At 36.8% G+C, this 22759-nt stretch overlaps 1 protein-coding gene across 6 annotated transcripts in view; it reads left to right on the top strand.

Moving 5' to 3' along the window:
• Nucleotides 1-22759, top strand: part of LPGAT1 (lysophosphatidylglycerol acyltransferase 1) — a 120932-nt gene that overhangs the window by 89170 nt on the left and 9003 nt on the right. For all 6 annotated transcript variants that reach the window (XM_032319146.1, XM_032319144.1, XM_032319147.1 and 3 more), the window contains one exon: nucleotides 885-1011. In XM_032319146.1, the coding sequence (XP_032175037.1) occupies nucleotides 885-1011 (127 nt within the window). The remainder of the gene's footprint in view (nucleotides 1-884; nucleotides 1012-22759) is intronic.

Below are 22759 nucleotides of genomic sequence, written 5' to 3'. Positions count from 1 at the left end.
AATAGAAGCAGGAGGCCAATAACCAAAGTAAACAGAACTTCCCCACAGCCTCTTGATAATTGCAGTTACCTGCCTTACCTACCAAAGAGTGGATGGTTTTACTGCTTTATTTGCATAGAACTCTTGCTAAAGTGGGAGGGTTTTTTTTGTTTGTCTGTGTTAAATAAGAATAGCAACTGACAGTCCTATGTCAATAAAATGCTTAATTTGGGGCCTTATTCCAGCATTTATTAATGTCTTCCAGGTATCACAAATCTTGGTGTTTATATTATACTGTATTGTATTTGGTGAATGGATTTATTTTGAGAACTGTTTTTGTTTTTGTTTTTTTACTTTTGTAATGTGATACTTTAGCTTCTGACTTTTTCATAGGCTAGGTTTTATGAGCGATAAAATATAACTTAGACCTTGACAGTGCACTGTTGTATTGAATGCTTGAATGGTGCATGTCCAATAAATAATAGTGCTTTGTTATTTGCTTATTTGTTTGAGATTCAGCCATTTCATATTAGGAAATACTTGATACCATCCTAAGTGTATCAATGAAACAGTAACACCAGAGTTCATCCTGTTTTCATAAAGCAGAAGATACATCAGTATGCTTTGTTTATACTATATTTTATAAATGGTATAAAAATTGATCCAATTTTGGGGTGCCTGGGTGGCTCAGTGTGTTAAGCCTCTGCCTTCAGCTCAGGTCATAATCCCAGGGTCCTGGGATCAAGCCCAGCATCGGGCTCTCCGCCGAGCAGGGAGCCTGCTTCCCTTCCTCTCGTTCTGCCGGCCTCTCTGCCTCCTTGTGATCTCTGCCTATGAAATAAAGAAATAAAATCTTTAAAAAAAAAATTGATCCAATTTTAACTTGTTTTTTTCTGTGTCCTCAGGTAGCAAATCGAAAGGCCTCCAATGGATAATAGATACAACTATAGCTTATCCCAAAGCTGAGCCTATAGATATTCAGACCTGGATCCTCGGGTACAGGAAACCAACCATCACACATGTACATTACAGGTAAGAATTCTGTGTTAGTAACTCAGTATATACCCAACATAAAGTACTATCTCAGGACAGTGGTTTAATATTAAATTTTTAATCAGTAGTGAAAATAGTTGGCTCAAAACCATTCTTATGCTGACTTCTTAATATGAAAATATCATTTGAAGTAGTTATTTTCACTGAGTGATAAAAGTCTCTAAAAACGGCATTCTGGAGGCACTGTCATTACTTGATTGCTTAACACTCTGAACAGAAGTACTAAAGGCAAACATCAGGCATATATGTATATGTATTTTACACATATATATAATACATACATACATATATACTCATTTGGGCTAAGTAGATTTTTATTAATAGAAATGGAATTTGTATTTAAATCATGCAGTTTCCTAAGATTTTCTAAATGATTAAATTGAGAATTTAGTTACGCTTACACTTTAAAATTTTAATGTTTTAATATTTAACATTTTAATATGGCATTTGCATAAACAACAGCAAACATATTTACTGAATATTCTGTACCAGCTTCTTGAGACTTTTTTAATGTAGGTTGCTTTTTAAAAAGATGTTTATAGCAAAGTGCCATACTGATGAAGCCTGAATAGACTTGGTCGCTCTATGAGGCATTTATCTTAATTTCCTGGTCAAAGATCTCAACCCTTGGCAACTAGTTACAAAGTGGGTGTTGTGGAAGACTGAGGAATCCCAGACCTGTACCTTGAAACAAATATTACATTTTATGTTAACTTAAAAAAACAAAACAAAGTGAGCAGTTGGTCCCTTACAGGATCACAATTGCCACAAAAGCCCTCAACTCAAGAGGAAAACTACTCAAATTACGTACTCATTAAAAGTAAATAGGTGCATGTTTTCATATGTGTAAACGATCATAATTTTACAAATAGAAGTACAGAGTTGGAAAAATTTGAAACTAAAGTTTTAAGACTTAAATGTTACAATTTGGGGTTTTGATATGAAAGAGATAACTATCAAATTACAGTTGATTCCGCTGTGTGACTTACATTGCCAGATTGTGAAGGTCATATGTAAGGTAAGAAAGTAATTCTTGGTGACCGCCCGGACTCCATTCCATGTATGTTGTCCATTTTACTTACGTAGCACTTCCTGTGGATAAAGCAGTATGCTAGGCCCTGCAAGAATTTTTCCATGAAGAGTTTCATTTTCATATCCATGAAACTTATCTAGCCTTCAGTAAATTTTTAAATTGTAATCTATAAATGAAACTCAATTCTGGGGCCCAGGCCCAAAACATACAACTCTGGGGTATATGTTTAAGACACGTGTAGATTGTATTTGCATGGGGTATACATAACTTTACCTAGCACAGCACACCCAAAAGGAACATTAACGAGATAGGCATTTTATTATAGTTGACCCTGCTTTCTTATTTAACCAATAAAAAGAAAACAATTTTAGTTTATAGATGAAAAAAATGCATGGAATCATAAGGGATCTAAGAAATTGAAGAAATGTCCACTTTTCACAAAATTATTTTAACAGGAGTAAGTTCAAGGTCTTTAAATTCACTTGAAGCAGGGGTTCTTAACCTGGATGGACCTAAGAATATTTTTTTGCCTTCAAAATCAGGTCAAAAATTTTGTTTTAATTTGAGTATAGTGGACACACAGTGTCCTATTAGCTTCAGGTGTACAGCACAGTGATTCAACTTCTGTTATGCTCACCATGAGTGCAACTGCCATCTGAACTCAGAGAATTTTTTAACCCAGTCTCTGTGCAAAATTTTGTATACGTCTGCAGTTCTCTGCAGAGAAGTTTCACAGCTTTTGATCTAGTCTCAAAATAGATTAAGGATTTAAAAAAAGAATAAGGACTCCTGATTTAGAGATCAAAACCAAATAGTAGATAAAAGATGTGGAATGGTTAGTTTGATACAGAAAAATACTTCTACTGATCAAATTGAAGCATTTGAGAAATATGTTTGATTATAGAAACTTTATTATTAGACATAGAAATAATGAAGAAAATTCTAAAATATTAGATTAGCAAAGATTAAATCATGATGTAGAATCATATCCTAAAATTTTAATGATAGTACACATTATGCCCACTTATTTATTTATATATACATACTCACATACACACACACTTCCTAGGAGACTTGGGACAGGTAAAGAGATAAACTCTTCTTCACAGAAATTTAATAAGAAGAGTTTGTTGTCTAACCAGTGTTTGGAAAAGGAAAGGACTTGTGTTCAGATGGAAAAGGGAGGGGAAATGAAAGGGGCTGGAGAGAAAGAGGTGTCTTGGTATCAGGATCGTTTTGAGGGTTTGCAAGAAGTTTGTGAGAAGGGATGTGGGCCGTGACCGTGGCAGCTCCCAGGGATAAATCTCTATCACCCACACTTTGACTCGGTCTCCTCCTGTACTGTTCTAGGCCATCTGGACTCCCTGGAAGATAGGAAAGAAAGGATTGTTGTTTGGTTTAGTTGGGCTTTGGGGGGTGCTTCCCCCTACCTCCAGTTTTCAATCCCAAAATAAACTGTTTATTGCTTATCTTAGATTTTTCCTGGTAGGAATAGCACCATTGAAATTAAAATAAATTTAAACAAACATGGTACTCCACACCCGTTTTTTTTTATTTCCCGTTCTCAGAGAGATTGGTTTTTTTGTTCAAACTCTCCAGTTGTTTGGTTATATTTTTAAAACTTTAAACAAGGATGAGATGTTTCCAATTAGAACAAGAGATTTAAAATGCAACATTGGAAATCATATATACATGAATATGAATAATATAAATGAGGTCAAATCTCTTTCTCTTTTATTTTTATTTGTTTATTTTATTTTATTTTTATTTTTATTTATTTGACAGGCAGAGATCACAAGTAGGCAGAGAGGCAGGCAGAGAGAGAGAGGAAGCAGGCCTCCCCGCTGAGCAGAGAGCCCGACATAGGGCATGATCCCAGAACCCTGGGATCATGACCTGAGCCAAAGGCAGAGGCTTTAACCCACTGAGCCACCCAAGCGCCCCTCTCTTTTTCTTTCAATGTGGGGAGGCTGGTAAGAAAAACTGAACAACACTGACTGGTTAAAGTGGGGAATGGGTGCCCAGAGAGAAAGGAAAAGGAGACTGTCAAGTTCACTGAAAAATAGTAGTTTTGCTTAATGTTGCCTTATCTTCATCCATAGGCAGATTTTAATAATTATTAATTAATTTATTTTTTCCCTGCAATTAAGCATAATTTATCCAGAACCTTTCTATTAAGCCATATGATGCAATTTTGTTTCATATTATGTAGAAAGTATTTGTTTCTTCTTAGCCCCAGCTGACTTTTTTTTTTAATAAAGCGCTCTCTCAGTCTTAGAAAATTTAATTGAAATGATTATCTGGTGATTATGGTGTAGTTGGGCAAGTTGGTACTGTTGCTAGTTTTTTTCAGCATAAGCTAGAGGTGTATACATGTGAAAGTCAAAAATTAATTACTCTTCTGCTCATCATTTATCAGATCCCACTTAGAACACTATATGTAGTTTAAAAGAAATAATGCAGTTAGTAGAAGGTTATGAAAATACCAAATATATATAAATCCTGGAACACGAGTACCACTTGAATGACCATTTTAGATGAAACCAAAGCAAATTTGGTGGTGGTAATAATTAAATGAAACATAATTCTAAGGGAAGCTGTACATTGGAAATAGAAACAGGTTAAGGAAAAATTTAGCAATTCATAAGTACTAAATCTGTAATATGTTTCTGTATATGTGAAGTACTTCTACCATATTTTAGGTAAATTTCACGGAGGGCAGTAACTGTCCTTTCCCGTGGGACACATCTGTGCCTCTGGGTGGCTCGGGTACTCTTAGAACACCGTTACATTCTTGACCATCAGAATGTACTTGGAAAATAATACAGTTGTGATCATTCAACATTACTTAACTTTAATCTGTAGTTGGGCCATTTTTTATTTCTTTAATACATTTCTCTTCTTGGAAATTATTGTCAAGGCTGTCAGGTAAACTCCACTCCCTGTTCTGTACCTCATCGGAACATACTGTGACAGGTGTATGGAGATTTCTGAGCAAAAAAAGGCATTTTGGGGGGCACCTGGCTGGTGCCCTGACTGGCATCTGAGATACATGTGATTTTTTATCTTGGGTGATGAATTAAAGCCCCACATTGGGTGCAGATTACTTAAATAAATAAAAAAAATTTTTTTTCCCTGTAGAGTGAATCCACTTATGATATGTTAGTAAAACTAAATGCTTAGAAAACATTTTGTCTTTATTTAAATAAGAAAAGACTAGATTACCAGAAGGTATAGCAGAATATTCATCCAGATTTTAAGTTTCTATACTGATGCTTAGGAAAAAAGCACAAGAATCCAAAAGCTTACTTGAAGTGTTCTAAAACAAACTCTTTTTTTTCCCCCAATAGCATTGGGAAATTGTCCATTCACTTCTTACTTCTTGGGTTTGTATGTTCATTTTAGGATGTTATATGTTGTATAGGATTTCTGGAAGAGACAAACCCTAAAACTGCAAATATATATGTTACCATATGCTGTAAAGTACTTTTCTAAAATACCACATAAAGGAGAAAATAAACATTTGTGATGTGTATACTAGAGTGTACCTTACAGATAGATAGCATTGTTATCTGTCAAAAGTCAAACTTTTGAGGCAGGTGTTTGGAGCTTATTCCTTAGAAAACTTGCAGTAAGTGGTGATTCAGTACCCAGACCATTTTGCTAATTAAACCCAGCGCATATGGAGCTGCACAGGCAGCCCATCTGAGGATCTTCCTGGCTGGAGGTTGCAGCTGCTTCAGTGAATGCATTGTTTGAGCATCAGATGATACATTGATAAAATGTTTTTAAAAACCACGAAGCACCTTACTAATACAAAATACCATTAGGAAGATATATAAAGTGTGTATGGATTATTGATAAATCCAATGTTAGTAATTTACCATTCCCCGCAGATTAATCTTGGGCCACTTAATTAGTTTAAAAGATGGCCTTTCTTATTCCTTATTTCCCGATATTATGTATTGTTTAACTAGGGGAATATGTTTTATTAGTAGGCATACAACCACACTATTGATTTTTTTCAAAAGCAATGCTTGTTTTTAAAGAGGAACTAAGCCTTAATTATAAGAAACATTTGAGGGGACAACTCTTTCCTCCCACTTTCCCTTTTATATTATTACTGTCACACTGGAAGATAGCTTCTTCCTATTAAAGAAGTAATGGGCATGACGTGCTGCTGTTAAGGACTTAATAGGAAAATTAAACATGATTAGATTTTAACTACAGGGATGAAATGTTTATGAGGATAAAAGCAAAAGTAATCAGTGCCCTTAATATAAATGTCTGCTTTACTCCAGAGTAGGACAGTGAGTTCGAAAAAAATGGTCTTCTTGGGGAGAAGTAGCTTATATTTTTATTTTTTAAATCTTAAATGGGGTGCCTGGGTGGCTCAGTGGGGTAAGCCTCTGCCTTCAGCTCAGGTCATGATCTCAGGGTCCTGGGATCAAGCCCCACATGGGGCTCTCTGCTTAACAGGGAACCTGCTTCTCCTTCTCCCTCTGCCTGCCTCTCTGCCTACTTGTGATCTCTGTCTGTCAAATAAATAAATAAAATATTAAAAATAAATAAATAAAATAAAATCTTAAAAAACGATCTAACCTTGAGTGTAGGTAGTAGCATAGATAGATTACAAAAGGCAGACGTGTTGCTTTCATGTCTTATTTGATTGGAATTTTGGTGATTTTGGAGAAGGCATTCCACTAGGGACTTTGAGCAAGAACTTACTTTCAGTTTTGGAGGGAGGGAACTCATTCAGCAAAGGATTTTTTTAACTAATAATTTTAAAGAAGGGATGCCTGGGTGGCTCAGTTGGTTGAGCGGCTGCCTTCGGCTCAGGTCATGATCCCAGCATACTGGGATCGAGTCCCACATCGGGCTCCTTGCTCGGCGGGGAGCCTGCTTCTCCCTCTGCCTCTAGCCTGCCACTCTGTCTGCCTGTGCTTGCGCTCTGTCTCTCTCTGTAACAAATAAAAAAATAAATAAATAAAAAATAAATCTCTAATAATTTTAAAGAAAATAGGCTCACTAGAGGTGCCTGGCTGGCTCAGTCAGTAGAGCGTGCGACTCTTGATTTTCAGGGTCGTGAGTTCCCGCCCCACATTGGGTGTAGAGATAACTTAAAAATAAAATCTTAAAAAAAAAAAAAAAGTTCTCACTAGCAAGAATGGACAAATGTTGACATTTTAAAATATTTGCTTTAGGATTTTTTATTAATGAAAGAAAACATTTCTTATGAAGTTAAGTTGCCATTATGTCCCCTCCCAATTCTATCCCCTTCTTTCCCAACCATTGAAGTATCATAACTTGGTGTGTAGCCTTCCTGTCCTAATATTTTTATTACACAGATACACTTATAATATATAATATTCTATAAAAAAAAAAGTGCTCACTAGCAAGAATGGACAAATGTTGACATTTTAAAATATTTGCTTTAGGATTTTTTATTAATGAAAGAAAACATTTCTTATGAAGTTAAGTTGCCATTATGTCCCCTCCCAATTCTATCCCCTTCTTTCCCAACCATTGAAGTATCATAACTTGGTGTGTAGCCTTCCTGTCCTAATATTTTTATTACACAGATACACTTATAATATATAATATTCTATATGTGTTTTTTTAAATGTAGGTAATCATAGGTGATTTATCATTTTACAACATGTATTTTTCCTCTCTGCATTATTTTCTAGTTTTTTTATCTTTATGTTTCCCTTTCATTCATTTGAACTACTATCACTATTTAACTGTTCTGTTCCCATAATATGATTGTCACACATCATCAATCCTTTCTCCTATTGTTGGATACCTGTTTTCGCAGTATTTTTGCTTTTATAATAAACAGTGTCACAGTGAATATTTTTATACCTCTTTCACTAAGCATATGCTAGTAAAGTGAGCGTTAAAGTAGGGAATGTGTGTGCCCAGCGTGAAAGTGCTAGATTTTAGGGTGCGTGCATTTTCACCTTTCCTGGGCATAGTCAAGTGGTTCTCCCAGTGGTTACATCAGATTACAATCTCATTAGCAGTATATAAGAGATCATCTCTTCCAATATGTCAAAGTCATCACCTTTAACTTTTGCAAATGTGATACATTTGAAATGTTATATCATTATTTATTTATTTATTATTATTTTTTAAAAGATTTTATTTATTTGACAGAGATCACAAATGGGCAGAGAGGCAGACAGAGAGAGAGGAGGAGGAAGCTGGCTCCCTGCCAAGCAGAGAGCCCGATGCGGGTCTCGATCCCAGGACCCCGAGATCACGACCTGAGCCGAAGGCAGAGACTTAACCCACTGAGCCACCCAGGCACCCTGTTGTATCATTATTTAGTCTTCGGGTTTCATATTTATGAAATGAGTGGTAATCCTGTAACCTGATAGTAAGATACATTCCTGTAAAACATAAGATTAAGGCGAAGCTAGCGTCTTTATCTAGGTATTCAGTCACTGTTAGAAATCTTACTGGTTCACTCACTGATGTCTGTCGTCCCCCTCTAGAACATTACCTCCTTGGGAGAAGATACTTCATCTTGTTGACAACTCCCAAAGCAATGCTGGCATATAGCAGAAATTCAGTACTTAACAAATGTGTGAAGGCTAGAGTTTATGCAGTCTAAACACGCACTTCCCAGTGAGAGCAGCCACTGGCCATGTAGCCATTGAGCTCCTGAGATGTGTCTAGTCTGCTTCCAGATGTTTTGTAAATGTAAAACACACACTGGATTCAACAACTAGTAGGAAAAAGGACTGTAAAATATCTCAATAATTCTTCTTGATGACATGTTGAAGTGATAATATTTTAGATTTGAGTGAAAAGATTACATTACTTTAACATTATTAGATATCCTCTGTTAACATACTTTGTAAAGTACTAAGTTTATTTTCAAAAATAGAAGTATGCGACCATATTTCATAGAGCATGCTCTCTTTAAATTCCTTAATATTTCCTTTTAATATTTGTTCTTATATATGTTTTTAATGTAGCTACAGTATGTATAAAAGTTCATTTGCATTCTACTTTTCCCATATAACTTTTTTTTTTTAAGATTTTATTTATTTGACAGAAAAAGCGAGAGAGCACAAGGAGGGGGAACAGCAGAGGGAGAGGAGAAGCAGGCTCCCCGCTGAGCAGGGAGCCCAAGGGCCTGAATCCCAGGACCTTGGGATCATGACCTGAGCCAAAGGCAGATGCTTAACCAACTGAGCCACCCAGGCGCCCTTCCCATATAGCATTTTAATGAACATTGTCCCCATACTATTTATGTACTAGGTGTTAAGATTACAAATTTTATAAGTATTTTAAAATATTATTACAGGGGCGCCTGGGTGGCTCAGTGGGTTAAGCTGCTGCCTTCGGCTCAGGTCATGATCTCAGGGTCCTGGGATCGAGTCCCGCATCAGGCTCTCTGCTCAGCAGGGAGCCTGCTTCCCCCTCTCTCTCTGCCTGCCTCTCTGCCTACTTGTGATCTCTCTCTGTCAAATAAATAAATAAAATCTTTAAAATATATATATATCATTACAAAGTCTTTACATTTTTAGTGACTTTCCAATTCCTACTTAGTGTATACATTTAATGACCCATTTCCTCATTAGCCATAGACTTGTCAGGTTTTATTTTTGACTTTTAATGACACCATGCTGAATATATTAGTTCTTACATATAGCTTCCTCCACCCTGTGTTTTAGATTCCCTTATAGTAGATATTTTTAACCTGTTACTTCTGATGTTAGTTATTAACATAATACTTCTGATGAGTATTACTAAAACGACATCTGAATGGGAAGAGTGATCGTCAGAGGGATGAGGGCAAACTTATTTTTGAGAAAAATTACCAACACTTAAAAACAATATAATATTTTATGGGGCGCCTGGGTGGCTCAGTGGGTTAAGCCTCTACCTTTGGCTCAGGTCATGGTCTCAGGGTCCCAGGATCGAGCCCTGCATCAGGCTCTCTGCTCAGTGGGGAGCCTGCTTCCCTCTTTTCTCTCTCTGCCTGCCTCTCTGCCTACTTGTGATCTCTCTCTCCATCAAATAAATAAATAAAAACTTTTAAAAAAACCAATATAATATTTTAGTAATTTTATGCATAAACCTAATGTATTTATGATTATTATGTCATTTTGGTTTTCCTTTTTGTTTTTTTCTTACTTCCTAAAACAACAAAATTTTAAAATTCACAATAAAAAAAATTTAAAAGTCACAAGTTTTTATACATTTTAGACTATAATTTCAGAAATAGTTTTTCCCTCTTAAACTTTTATTATGGAAAATATCAAACCTGTAAATTCAGCCTCATGTACCTGTTTTACTCTTAGGGGCAATGTTGTTTTCCCTGTGCTATTTGCCAGATCCTGCTGGACTATTTTGAAGGAAGTCTCAGATATCATATCATTTCATTTGTAAATAATTCATTATATATTCTCTAAAATATAAGAATTCTTTGGCTAAAAATTACATATTATCATACCAAAAATATTAATAATAGTTCATTAATGCCATCAAATATCTAGACAGTAACCAAATTTTCTGAATTATCTCATAAGTGATTTGTTAAAAACAGTTTGAATTCAGTTAGATTGCAATTAGTCAGTATATCTCTTAAATTTCTTCTTATTTACTGATTCCCTCCTCTTTCTTTTTCTTTTCTTTGGAGTTTGTTTTTTAAGGATACCAGATCATTTGCTTTGTAGAGTTTGCTACAATTTTGATTTTGTCAATTTTATCCTATGTATTCCTCTGCCCCTACTATTTCCTGTTAATCGGTAGGTAGATACTAAAACTTTATCAGATTGAAGTTTGAATTTGCTTGACAAGAAACACCATAAATAGTGATGCTTACTTCTCAGGAGGCATATAATGTCTGGTTGTCTGTCAGAAATAGCTTTTGAATGCTGGAGTTTTAGTTAAAATTTTCAAAACAGGGGCACCTGGATGGCTCAGTCAGTTAGCATTGAGTTTTTCCCTCATCCCTCTGACAACTCTTGATCTCTGCTCAGGTCTTGATCTCAAGAGTTCCGAGTTCTAGCCCCACCTCAGGCTTTGCACCCAGCGTGGAGCCTACTTTAAAAATAAATAAATAAAGTAAAATAAATTTCAAAATAAATATATCCTATGCTTTGAGGAAAAAAAAATGGTACTTCCTTATTCATCCCTTTACCACGAACAATAATGTCAGGAATTTCAGTTTTGAATTGGGCCTCTTCTGGCACTGAACACATAATGAGCATCAGTTTTGCCTGAAAACCCTCCTAATGATCCTATAAGGAGGTTCATTATTTTTTTGTTTGGGTTTTTTTGGGGGGGGGTTCATAGTCTTATATTATTTTATGAGCCATTAGAAAGGGCTTTTCCCCGTGTCCCACACTATAAAGGCTTGGTGATGTTCTAAACTTAATTGAAAATGAACTATGGGTCATCCACTGAGAGGACTGTTGGTGGTTTTAGTCAGGGTTCTCTTCAGAGAAATAGAGCTGATAGGTTATACAGAGTGATCTGTAAGAGGAAATTCAATTTAGGAACTGGCTTTTGTGATTATGGAGGCCGAGTTTGTGATCTACAAGCTGAAGAACCAGGAAGGCCAATGGTCAACTCAGTCCGAGTCCCATGGTCTGCAAAAGGGAGGGAAGGGGGAGATGATACCATCTAGTCCCTGTCGGAGTCTGAAAACCCAAGAAGCAGGAGTACTATTGTCCCTAGGTCAGGAGAAGATGGATGTCTTAGCTCCAGTGGAGACAGAAGAGTCACCCTTCTTCCAGTTTTTGTTCTGTTCAGGCACTGAACAGATTGTATGACACCCACCTGCATTGGTGGGAGCAGTCCTCTTAGTCTACTAATTGCAATGTTAATCTCTGCTAGGCATACCTAGAAATAATGTTTCCCAGCTATCTGGGCATTCCTTGGCCCAGTCAAGTTGGCACATAACCATCACAATAGTCTACCTAGTTGACCATCTGTTTACAGAGTTCAGCAATCTTTTTTTTTTTTTTAATTTAAATTAAATTGTCCAACATAGAGTACATCATGAGTTTCAGATCTGGAGTTCGATGATTCATCAGTTATGTATCATATCCAGTGCTTGCTATAAAATCACTGTAGAAAAATCAGTGGTATCCCTTAGCCTGGCAATAAATAGAAATATAATTTTTTTAAAAAAGAGACTATTCTCAGAAGCAAGAAGACTATAAAATACCTCACAGTAAAATTTAACAAAAAATGTGTCAGACTTGTATGAAGAAAAAAATATAAAGCTTCACTGACAAACATAAAAGACCTGAATAAATGTGAAAGAGAGGCTGTGCTCATACAGGGGAGGACTCAAAATTAGCAAGATGTCCGTTCTCCCAAATTAATCTATAAATATAACACGATTGCAATTACATTCCATCCAGGAGGGTTTTTCTGGAAACTTGACAAAATGGCTTTAAAATTCCTTTGAGAGAGTAAAGATAACTGAATACAGAGAAGATAGTTTGAAGATGAAAGAAACAGAGGAATTCTTCCTACCAGATGTCAAGGCTTACTATAATTAAAACAGTGTAGTATGAGGGCAGGATCAGATCAATGGAAAGATTCGAAAATCCAGACTTCTTTGGGGACTTGTGTATGATTAAGTAAGTATCCCGTATCAGTGGGACACAGACTATTCAATAAATAAAGTGGTTTGGGACCATTGGTTCTCTAAAGGGCAGTGACTGCCGGGGAGTTGCTGTTTAGCTGTTGACAGTGAATGCCTCTGGCGGAGGAGGGATCTCATTATACTATTTGAGGTTTTTTTCTCTTTCTTTTTCTTTTTTTGTAACAACATGATTATATTAATTCTTCAATTTAAAAACTAATCAAAGAAAGAAATCGCCTTCAGAATTTAGAATTTTGGTCTAATAATCCTTTGCATAATTGCAACAAAAGCATTTTCATCAGGTAGCTTTAAGAATTTAATAAATTCACATTTAAGATAAGTACCATTTTATAGACATGAAATAGATTTTACCCCTTTAAATCCAGCATATTGAAGTGCTCAAATCATATAGTTTAGATTTTCATATTCTAGTGCCTTATCCATGATTTAAGGCCAAACATTAAAGAGACTTAAATTTCTGTACTTTTTTGGTGTAAAAGTTGAAATAAAGTAGAATAAAATTGATTTATGGTGAAAATCAGTTATTTAACTTAACGGAAACCAAATTTCAAGTCACCTTTTCCCGGTAACTGAATAACTGGAGTAGTTCACACGTGAGTGACACGTGCTTAGGCAGTAGTGACGCGTGCTCAGACCCTTACCACCCTCTGTCCCACCCCAGAATTACCACCTGAGAGGTACTAAGATTCCCTCCTGAGCGAGAAGTGGCTTTCTTTTCTCTTAGCAGAAGAAAACAGTGTCCTGTCTTTCCTTTCTCTTACACTAGGTCGTTTCTCTGTCCTTGCTTAGAATCATTGCTCATTTTACCCCTCCTTGTGCTGTTTCTAATAATTATCTTCTTCCTATCTGCTTTTCTCATCACCTCTTGTGCTCTGTTGCTTTGCTTCTGTATCCTATCTTTTCCCTGGACATTTTAGTCATCAGTCACCATTGAGAGCTTCTAATTGAAAAATGGAAAGTTACATATTAAATTTAATCTTCAGGTTTTTAGTGGTGCTTGGCTGTTTTTATGAATGTTCACCACCCACAAGTTCTTTCTTCTTTTCCGCACCAGCAATTTTATCCATAATTTAAAAGTGAACTTTTAAATTTCCCTTTAAGAAAAGAAAATGTTTTAGTTTGGCACCAATGCTGGAGGCATTGACTAAGTGGTCTTAATTGCAGTTTTACTGAGTTGTGGGTTGAATTCTGTGTTTCTGTAATGAAGGTGAAATTTGAAAGAGGGGAACCATCATATCTAGTGAGATAAAATCATCCTCTGCTTAGAAGACATACTTCATTTCTTTTTTTAAAAAAGATTATTTATCTATTTTATATATATATTTATTATTTATATATCTTATATATAAAAATACATATGTATATATGTATTTTTATAATGTATTTTTATATATGATAATATATATAAATAATAAATATATATTTATATATAAATATATACATATATATATATACAGAAAGAGGGAAGGAGAACGAGCAGGGGGAGGAGCAGAGAGAGAGGGAGAGGGACAGGCAGACTCCTCATTGAGCGCAGAGCCTGACACGGGGCTCGATCCAAGAACCCTGAGATCATGACCTGAGCCGAAATCAACAATCGGACACCCACTAACTGAGCCACCCAGGTGCCCCGACATAACTCATTTCTTTCCAAATTTTATTAAAAGTTATACATGGAAGAAATTTTGTACTGTTAGCATAGTCAAGAACGAAGACCACAACCTACAAATCTGATTTACTAAGTTATTTTCAGTACATGAATCTGGACGTAATAGGATTTGGAGAACTATGATAAGCTTTGGAAATGAAGGGCTCTCTCCCAATCTCCCTGGCGCGGTGGGGTTCCCAATGTCCTTTTCACTTTTGGGTCTCTTCAAGGTCAATCACAGTGACTGCCAGTGGTATGCAAAAACTACTCTTTATTTTCTAAATTTAGTGTTGTTGGAAGTATTATGTCCCCCAAATAAAAAAATTCTTAGCGCTTAACTGTTAATTGAATAATAGTTAAGCATAACTCTGATGAGCACTATCTTTTAGTTACTTGTAGTCATTGAATTAAATCTGAGAAGTGGCAGGGCTAGCTACATCTTTTTGTCTAACTTTTCATTAATACAAGATTTATACACACACACATATACTCTCTCTCTCTCTCTCTCTTTCCTGCCCCATGACAGATTGCTTAAATACGACTTCTCCAGGATACTGTTTTTAGCCCTCTTTTGTCTGTGGAGGTTGAGTTCATAGTAGGAGAGTAAACAGAAACAGCTTCTCTACAGATGCCATTTTAGTTCCCTGGCCTTCTCCCAAGTTCCAGACCCTTGCATCACTTCCTTTCCTCCACCAGGATAACCTGTTGCTTCTGCAAGCCTAGTGTTTCTAAAACTGAACTCATTTTCCTTCATGCAACTTGTTTCTCCTGCCTGTCCAGTGGGATTTATGTTAACATCATTCTGCACTCACCTAGAATGAAAATTTTGGAGTTCCTTTGACTCTTCGACTTTTAAATTTAATTCTCTGTCTCAAAATCAGCTGCCAATTCCTGTGAAGGAGACTTCTGCTACGTTTCTTTCTCTCCTTTTTTTTTCTTTTATCAAAATGCCACAGCCAAGCTCACCTCATTACCTTTTACCTGAAGTATATTATTAAATATTCCCTTTATTAATATTGGTTCCATCTTCAATCATTATTTATTGTACTGCTATATTCTGCTTCCCAAAGCATGAAATGTTGTTTTTTTTTTTTTAGATTTTATTTATTTATTTATTTGACAGACAGAGATCACAAGTAGGCAGAGAGGCAGGCGGGGGCGGGCGCGGGGAGGGGAGCAGGCTCCCTGCTGAGCAGAGAGCCCGATTCGGGGCTCCATCCCAGGACCCTGAGATCATGACCTGAGCTGAAGGCAGAGGCTTTAACCCACTGAGCCACCCCAGGCGCCCCTTCTTTCTTTCTTTTTTTTTTTTTTTTAACAAACATTAGTGGAATAATTGGCAGATTTGAATGAATGTATAGATTACAGGTTAGATAATAGTACTGTATCCTTGTTAATTTCCTGATTTTGATCATTCGACTATGGTTGTCTTAGAGGCTGTCCTTGTATTTAGAAAATACATGTGGAAGTACTTATAGGACATTCTCTGTAACTTCCTCGCAAAAGTTGAAAAATCATATGTATATATATCAGAAAGATACATATGCATATGTGGAGAAAAAGGATGGTAGCATAAAGCAAATATGGGGAAAAGTGATATTTTGGGAACCTGGGTGAAGCATATATGTGAATTCTTTGTTCTATTTTTACAACTTTTCTTGAGCATGAAATCATCTCAAAAAGTTTTCAGAAGTCATTAGGGAGATAGGGAGAATTCTGTGTGCTTTCTCCTGGGTTTTGCTGTGAACCTTAAACTAACTCCCCCTCCCCAAAATAGTCTTAACAAAAAATTTCTAAAAGTCATTAGACTCAGGGAGGATGTAATAGTGATTCTTCTAAGCAAACATACCAGTGTTGTGTTTTGCTTACTTGACAGTTCAGTCCCTTGAGCAAGCATTTATCTGTTAAGCACCTTACTATGTCTCAAAAGACAGAACACAAAGATAGATGTAGTAAATAAATTTGAGATCTGAACAGTGCCCCCTCACTGTTTTTACCCTCACGTGGCATGTTGGTTTACTACAGTTTCCACCATCACGAGGAGTGGGGCTCAAGGGGAAGAGGTCCCAGGCTGAACTTACTGACTGTGAGAGGAAGCAGTGGTCAAGGTGCTACTTGGCCTTCTCCCGTCTTTCTCCCAAACATCAGCGTTCAAGGCACTGGAAATTCTCTGTGACCCTGCATTTGCTGCCTCAGAGCCTTGATTTGTCCCTGTGCTGAAGTGGGTAAAAGCTTATGTATCTGAGTTGGTGAATTCTATTTTCAGATAACCAAGTGGGCTTCTTTTTAAGCCTTGTTAGTGGATCCAGGGGGAAGCTATAAATACTACATTTTGGTATGTTGAGGATGAAGCCTTGAGCAGCTTACCTCAAGACAATGGCTCAAACCAAAACTTCTGGGACTTGAATGCCGGGAGATACTCTGATATGTTAAATTTGACAATATCTGTTCTTGTCCATAAATCTATATTTGGTGACAAGTAGCTTCTGCATTTCTGAGTTATTCTTATCACACCAACCCTAGTCGTTGTTCTGGGGGTACTGTTCCCGGGGTACTGATGGCTGTCTACAGATGGCACCTCCTAAGTTTTAGGCTGGCAGATTACTTTCATTTAATTCCGTTCCACAAACTTGAGTTCCCATGAAGGATTAGGCACTGATTTACACACTGGATATGCAATGATGAGTACAGCACAGTCTGATAGAAGGAACAGACATGTAAGAAAATAAATAGAACATAAAACTAATAAGCATAGTTACAAAGGACAGAGTTGGCCCTGAGAAGGAAATATTAACTGTAGGAGAAAAGGAGGAGGAAATTGAAGGAAAAGAGAACAAAGGAGTAAGAGACCCAAATCCTTATCTTCCATATCAGCAAGTCAATGAATATATTTGAAACTGGGTAATCTAGAAGTAGGGGTAGTAGCATGTTTATAACCACGATGGAGGTAAATAGTGAAAGAAAATTGAAGAAAACCGTATCTGGGAAACAGGTGTCTGAGGAAGGAAAAAAGTTTATTTTTCATTGTCAACCATGTAGTACTCTGACTCTTAAAAACTATATGTATTTGTTACCTTATTTTAAAAGACTTTTTAAAATCCTGCTTATTCTTTTAGGCTCAGATGTTGCCATTTCCATGTATCCTGTGCTATATAAGTAGACACATACACCCCTTCCTTTAAACTTACAAGGAAGTTGGAAGTTCTTTAAACTCCTGGTATAACATTTATCGTATTCTGGTTTTACAGTATTTGTTTACTTTTCTTTTTCCCTCTGCTAGATTATTAGACTTTTAGAAGCAGAAACTGTTCATCTCAAAATTTCCCTCAGTGCTTTCAATTCCTTTAGTTGTTGTTGGCCTAAGTGAACTGAGTGTTTAGCTGTGTTGTTTGTCAGCTCCCATCTTGGATCCTTGGTAGCATGAAAATTCAAATGTTCTAACTCAAATATGTAGAGGTGCCAGCTGCTAAGCATTATTTATATCTTTTTTTTGCAAATGTAATTCATCTAGTGCTCTTGAATCTGATTCAGTGGATTTGAGTAGAATACTCTGCATTTAAGAGCACATTCTGGATTACTGATAATTCGAATTTTTGTTTCTTAAAAATGAGAAGCTAGTTTCTCATTTGGATAGCCACCAGTATTGGGTAGATTTATTTCCATTATTTATTTGTTTGTTTGTTTGTTTACATCCCACAAGAACTCCTTTTATTTGCTTCCAAGAGGACTAGTATTGAATGCATTTGATACTTCGCCATATTAGGGGATTAGTTGTTTTAATATTTTAATCCCACAGTGATCAAACAGAGTAATAAAAGTAGACTGGTCTTGAGGGAGCATTTGCTCTGCCCTCCTGGCTGTTTCCTAAGGCAAGAGAGTATCCAAGCTATTCTAGGCAGATGGTAGGGGAGGCTTTCTGTTAAAGCACAGCCGCATTCCCACACCAACCCCTACTTAAAGCAATATATATTTCGCTCACCTCACCATGTCCTTTCAAGAGTTCAGGGTTCTTAAACCCAACCTTCTCTGTGTAACTCAGCCATATTTTTAGTCCCTTTTCTTCTTATAAAGATAATTCAAATGTCCTCCAGCCCTATGGCTCTTGCTAACATATCCTTAGATTGAGTAGGCCTGATTTTAAATTTATAGAGAGTATATAAGTTAAAAAGTAATGCAATAATTCCCCCAAACCATTTGACTGCTATTCAGTGTGGTAGAAATGAGCAAAGAGCGCTACCTATATTGCAAAGCTGTTTTAAGATAGTATTAAATTAAAAGTAAAAAGTCAGTAACTTGTAATGCCATTCATTTAAAAAGTAAAATCCAACTTTTAAACTTAAGTTTTTTTTTTTTTAAAGATTTTATTTATTTATTTGACAGAGAGAAATCACAAGTAGATGGAGAGGCAGGCAGAGAGAAAGAGAGGGAAGCAGGCTCCCTGCTGAGCAGAGAGCCCGATGCGGGACTTGATCCCAGGACCCTAAGATCATGACCTGAGCCGAAGGCAGCGGCTTAACCCACTGAGCCACCCAGGCGCCCCTTAAACTTAAGTTTTAAATCTTAAAACATTCCTCTAGTATCAAGATGAAGTGTAATGGACTTCCCTGAAAAATCCAACTATTTAAGGATATCTAATTTGGAGGAAACAGAAAGAAATGATTAAATTTCCTGAATAGTTAAGCTTCCTGCATAGTGTGGGCCCAGCTCTCTTGTGCCTGGAACTGTGCGGGCTACCGATTGTGAGGCCATCTGCTTGGGGTCCGCCCCGTACATACATCGTTCACGGGTCATGACTCCCCTTTTGTGTGTGCTTCTCTCTGGGATTCCTGTCATTTCAACTGCTGTGGTCGTCCTGATATCTGTCCTTTCGTTCTTCAGCCAGTAAGACTGCATATTCCCATGTAAATTTTAGGCCTCCCTGTGTGGCGCTTACTGGGAATTATCCTCAGGTAAAAAGCTGGAAAAAATGGGAAAACGCACCCAGTGCCATTCCTGTCTTCCCAGTGTTGACTCTCCTCCAGTATCTCCTTGTTTTTAGTCACTCCCCAGTACTTTCCACTAATTACTTTTTGTGTTTTGTCCAGAATTTATAATTGTTACTTGTGAACTACTCTGCAATTAGGAAAAAACATAACTCACCTCTTATTTTAATGGCTCTCATAAGTCAGAAGGAGAGCTGCAGCTAAATCTCAGATTTTAAGAGGTAAAAGAATAGATTTTTGCCCTCCAGTGTGGCCTTTTTTGGCCTTTTACAGTAGTACTGCATTGTGCCAAAGTGACTATACACACAGGTACTGAAGGCACGTGGTGGTACTTAGTTAAAAGATGTTTATCTGGGGACACCTCTGGCTCTTGATCTCAGCTCAGGTCTTGATCTCAGGGTCATAACCTTAAGCCCCACATTGGGCTCCATGCCCAGTGTGGAGCCTACTTAAAAAATTTTTTTTTAATTTAAAAATTTAAAAATTGGGACATCTGGGTGGCTTACCCAGTTGAGCGGCTGCTTTTGGCTCAGGTCATGATCCCAGGGTGCTGGGTTTGAGCCCCATGTCGGGCTCCCTGCACAGGGAGCCTGCTTCTCCCTCTCACTGCAGCTCCCTCTGCTTGTACCCTCTCTCTCTGTCAAATAAATAAAATCTTATAAATAAATTTTTAAAAATTAACTATTTAAAAATGTTTATCTGTATAATTTAGAATAATTTTATTAAGATTAATATTGAGATGAAAACACAAGATCTCTGTATACTTAAAGAGAACTCATAGATGGATCCCCAAGAATATGTCCCCAGATCTGCATATCCCAATTGTGAAGTACTGCTAGCTCTCCTCTAAAGCAGAGCATCTGACTCTATTATTCTCCAGTTCAAAGACTTTCCATGAGGGAGGCCTGGGTGGCTCACTCTGTTGGGGTTCGGATTCTAGATTTTGGTTCGGGTTGTGATCTCAGGGTCATGGGATGGAGCCCCATGTGGATTCCGCACTGAGCGGGGAGTCTGCTTGAGATTCTCTCTCCCTCTGTCCCCATCAGGTGCTTGTGCTCACCTGTGCACGTGCTCTCTCTTTCTCTCTCTAAAAATGAATAAATCTTAAAAAATCTTTCCATGAGAGGCATTCTCATAAATTGCTAGTGGGAATGTAAATTGGTATAATCCTTAAGACAATTTGATAGTATTTTTCAAAGTTACTAATGTATTTAATATTGATTTAGCAGTTTTATATTTGGAATTTTATCCTGTAGATATACTTGTAACCATATGAGTGGACATTTGCCTAATGTTATTCATAGCCACATTGTTTAGAATAACAAAAGATGAGAAACTGTCCATCATTAGGGAGTAAGAGGAATTTCATGTTTACTGTGTATTACAAGATTACAGTGAAATTAGAAAAAATTTTTTTACAGAATGATAAGGAAAATATAATCTATAAAAAAAATCTGTGTTTAGAGGAAAATTTGTAGCCTTAAAAAGCTACTATGAGAAAAGAAAAAAACCGAAAATGAGTGATCAAAATGTCTATCTCAAGAAGTTAGAAAAAAAAAGCAAATTAAATACAAAGATAGTAAATAAAAAGCAGAGAATCATGAAGGAGAAATTATTAAAATTGAAAACATACAGAAGAAAGAATAACACCAAGAAATTTTTTTAAAAACACTATTAAAATTGATCAACTCCTGGCAAACCTGATGAAGAATAAAAGAAGGCCAATGCTGCCAATATCAGGAATGAAAAAGGGGACATTACTACAGATTCTATAGTCATTAAAAGGACAATAAAGGACATTAAGTACAATTCTTTCAGAGGATGGAAAAGAAGGGATGTTTCTGATCTGTTTTATGAGACCAGCATAACTTTGATCTCAAAACCTGAACCAAGGATATTATAAGAAGGAAAATTTACACCAAATATCTTACATGATCATAAATGCCAGACTAACCCAGTGATATATAAAAAATACATCAGATTATGTACTGAGAGTATATATTCCTCGAATTAAAGTTTCACTTAACATTAAAAATCAGTCAATTTAATTCATCACATTATCAGAATAAAAAAAGAAATTACATAAGCATGTCAATAGGTGTAAAAAAAATTGATAGTGTTAACTCCCATTCATGATAACGAAGAAAATCCTTAGCAAACTAGGAATAGAAGGGGAGTTCTTTAATTACATTAATAGTAATGGTAGGCACAAAAAAACCTATAGTAAATATCGTACTTATTGGTGAACTATTGAATGTTTCTTCCTGAAAGAGGAGAAATGAGGGACAAGGGAGCTCTTACTACCACTTCTATTCAGTATTGTTCTGATCAGGCAATGTGACACTCTCTCTCAAATGGATAAATAAAACATTTAAAAAAGAAAGAAAGATAGATAGATGTTTGCCTAATGGCTAAATTCTGTAGATTCCAAGTCCACTGTGGGGGAAGTAGTCTGTGGAAAAAGCCTTAGGAGCTTGCATAGCCTCTGTAACTCCCCACCCCTGCCCCGAGGGATCTGCATTCTTAGTTAAAATGGGGAGAGGAAAAAGAGGAGAAAATAAAATTCTTGGAATATGATTTCTAATTTGAGGGTTCCTTAAAATTCAAAGAGTAGAAGGTACCCTTTGAAGGAATGGAAAGACAAACTTGTTTAAATAGCCTCGGGCTGGCTTATTTGAAATTGTGTCTCTGTGTCTCTGCTCTTCTGATTAGATCAGTATTAATATTAAGACTCTTGAGAATCTCTGTCAGGAATTCACCTTTATAGTCCTTGGTAACCACATTGATCTTTTCACATGACTGGCTTGAGGCTGGCTTCATTGTAGCCCCACTGGTACAGAAGTACACACAGCACACAGACTGTCTGAGTAGAGTATTATGCTGTGCACAAATAGTCATGGATCGTCAGACCCTTATGACAGCTGTAGGTCCAGTCCAGTCACTACCGCTGTTGCTGAACCCAGAAGACTTTAAAGCACAAGGTATTTACCATTTAACCCCCACCATCCTGCCAATGTATGCCAAGTTACGCCACCAGCCTCTGCCTACTAGTATACACATATAACAACTTTGTAAGGTAAATACTGTTATTAACCCCATTTTACAGATGATGGAACTGAGTTGTACAAAGGTTAAACCATTTTCCCCAAGTCACGTAGTCTGCAAATACTGTAGAGGCAGAATTCAGCCTTGGGCAGTCTGTCCCAGAATCTGCACTCATAGTCATTATGCCGCACTACATTCTGGGATTATTTTAATTATGCCTAAAAAGCCAAGACTCTCCACACATTAAAACAAACAAACAAACAAACAAACCCAAGGGGCACCTGGGTGGCTCAGTTGGTTAAGCAGCTGCCTTCGACTCAAGTCATGATTCCAGGATCCTGGGATCCAGTCCCGCATCGGGCTTCCTCCCTCTGCCTGCTGCT

The sequence above is a fragment of the Mustela erminea genome, chromosome 17, assembly GCF_009829155.1.
Source record: "Mustela erminea isolate mMusErm1 chromosome 17, mMusErm1.Pri, whole genome shotgun sequence".
In the NCBI taxonomy this organism is placed as follows: Eukaryota; Metazoa; Chordata; class Mammalia; order Carnivora; family Mustelidae; genus Mustela; species Mustela erminea.
This window is presented reverse-complemented; position numbering and strand designations above follow the sequence as displayed.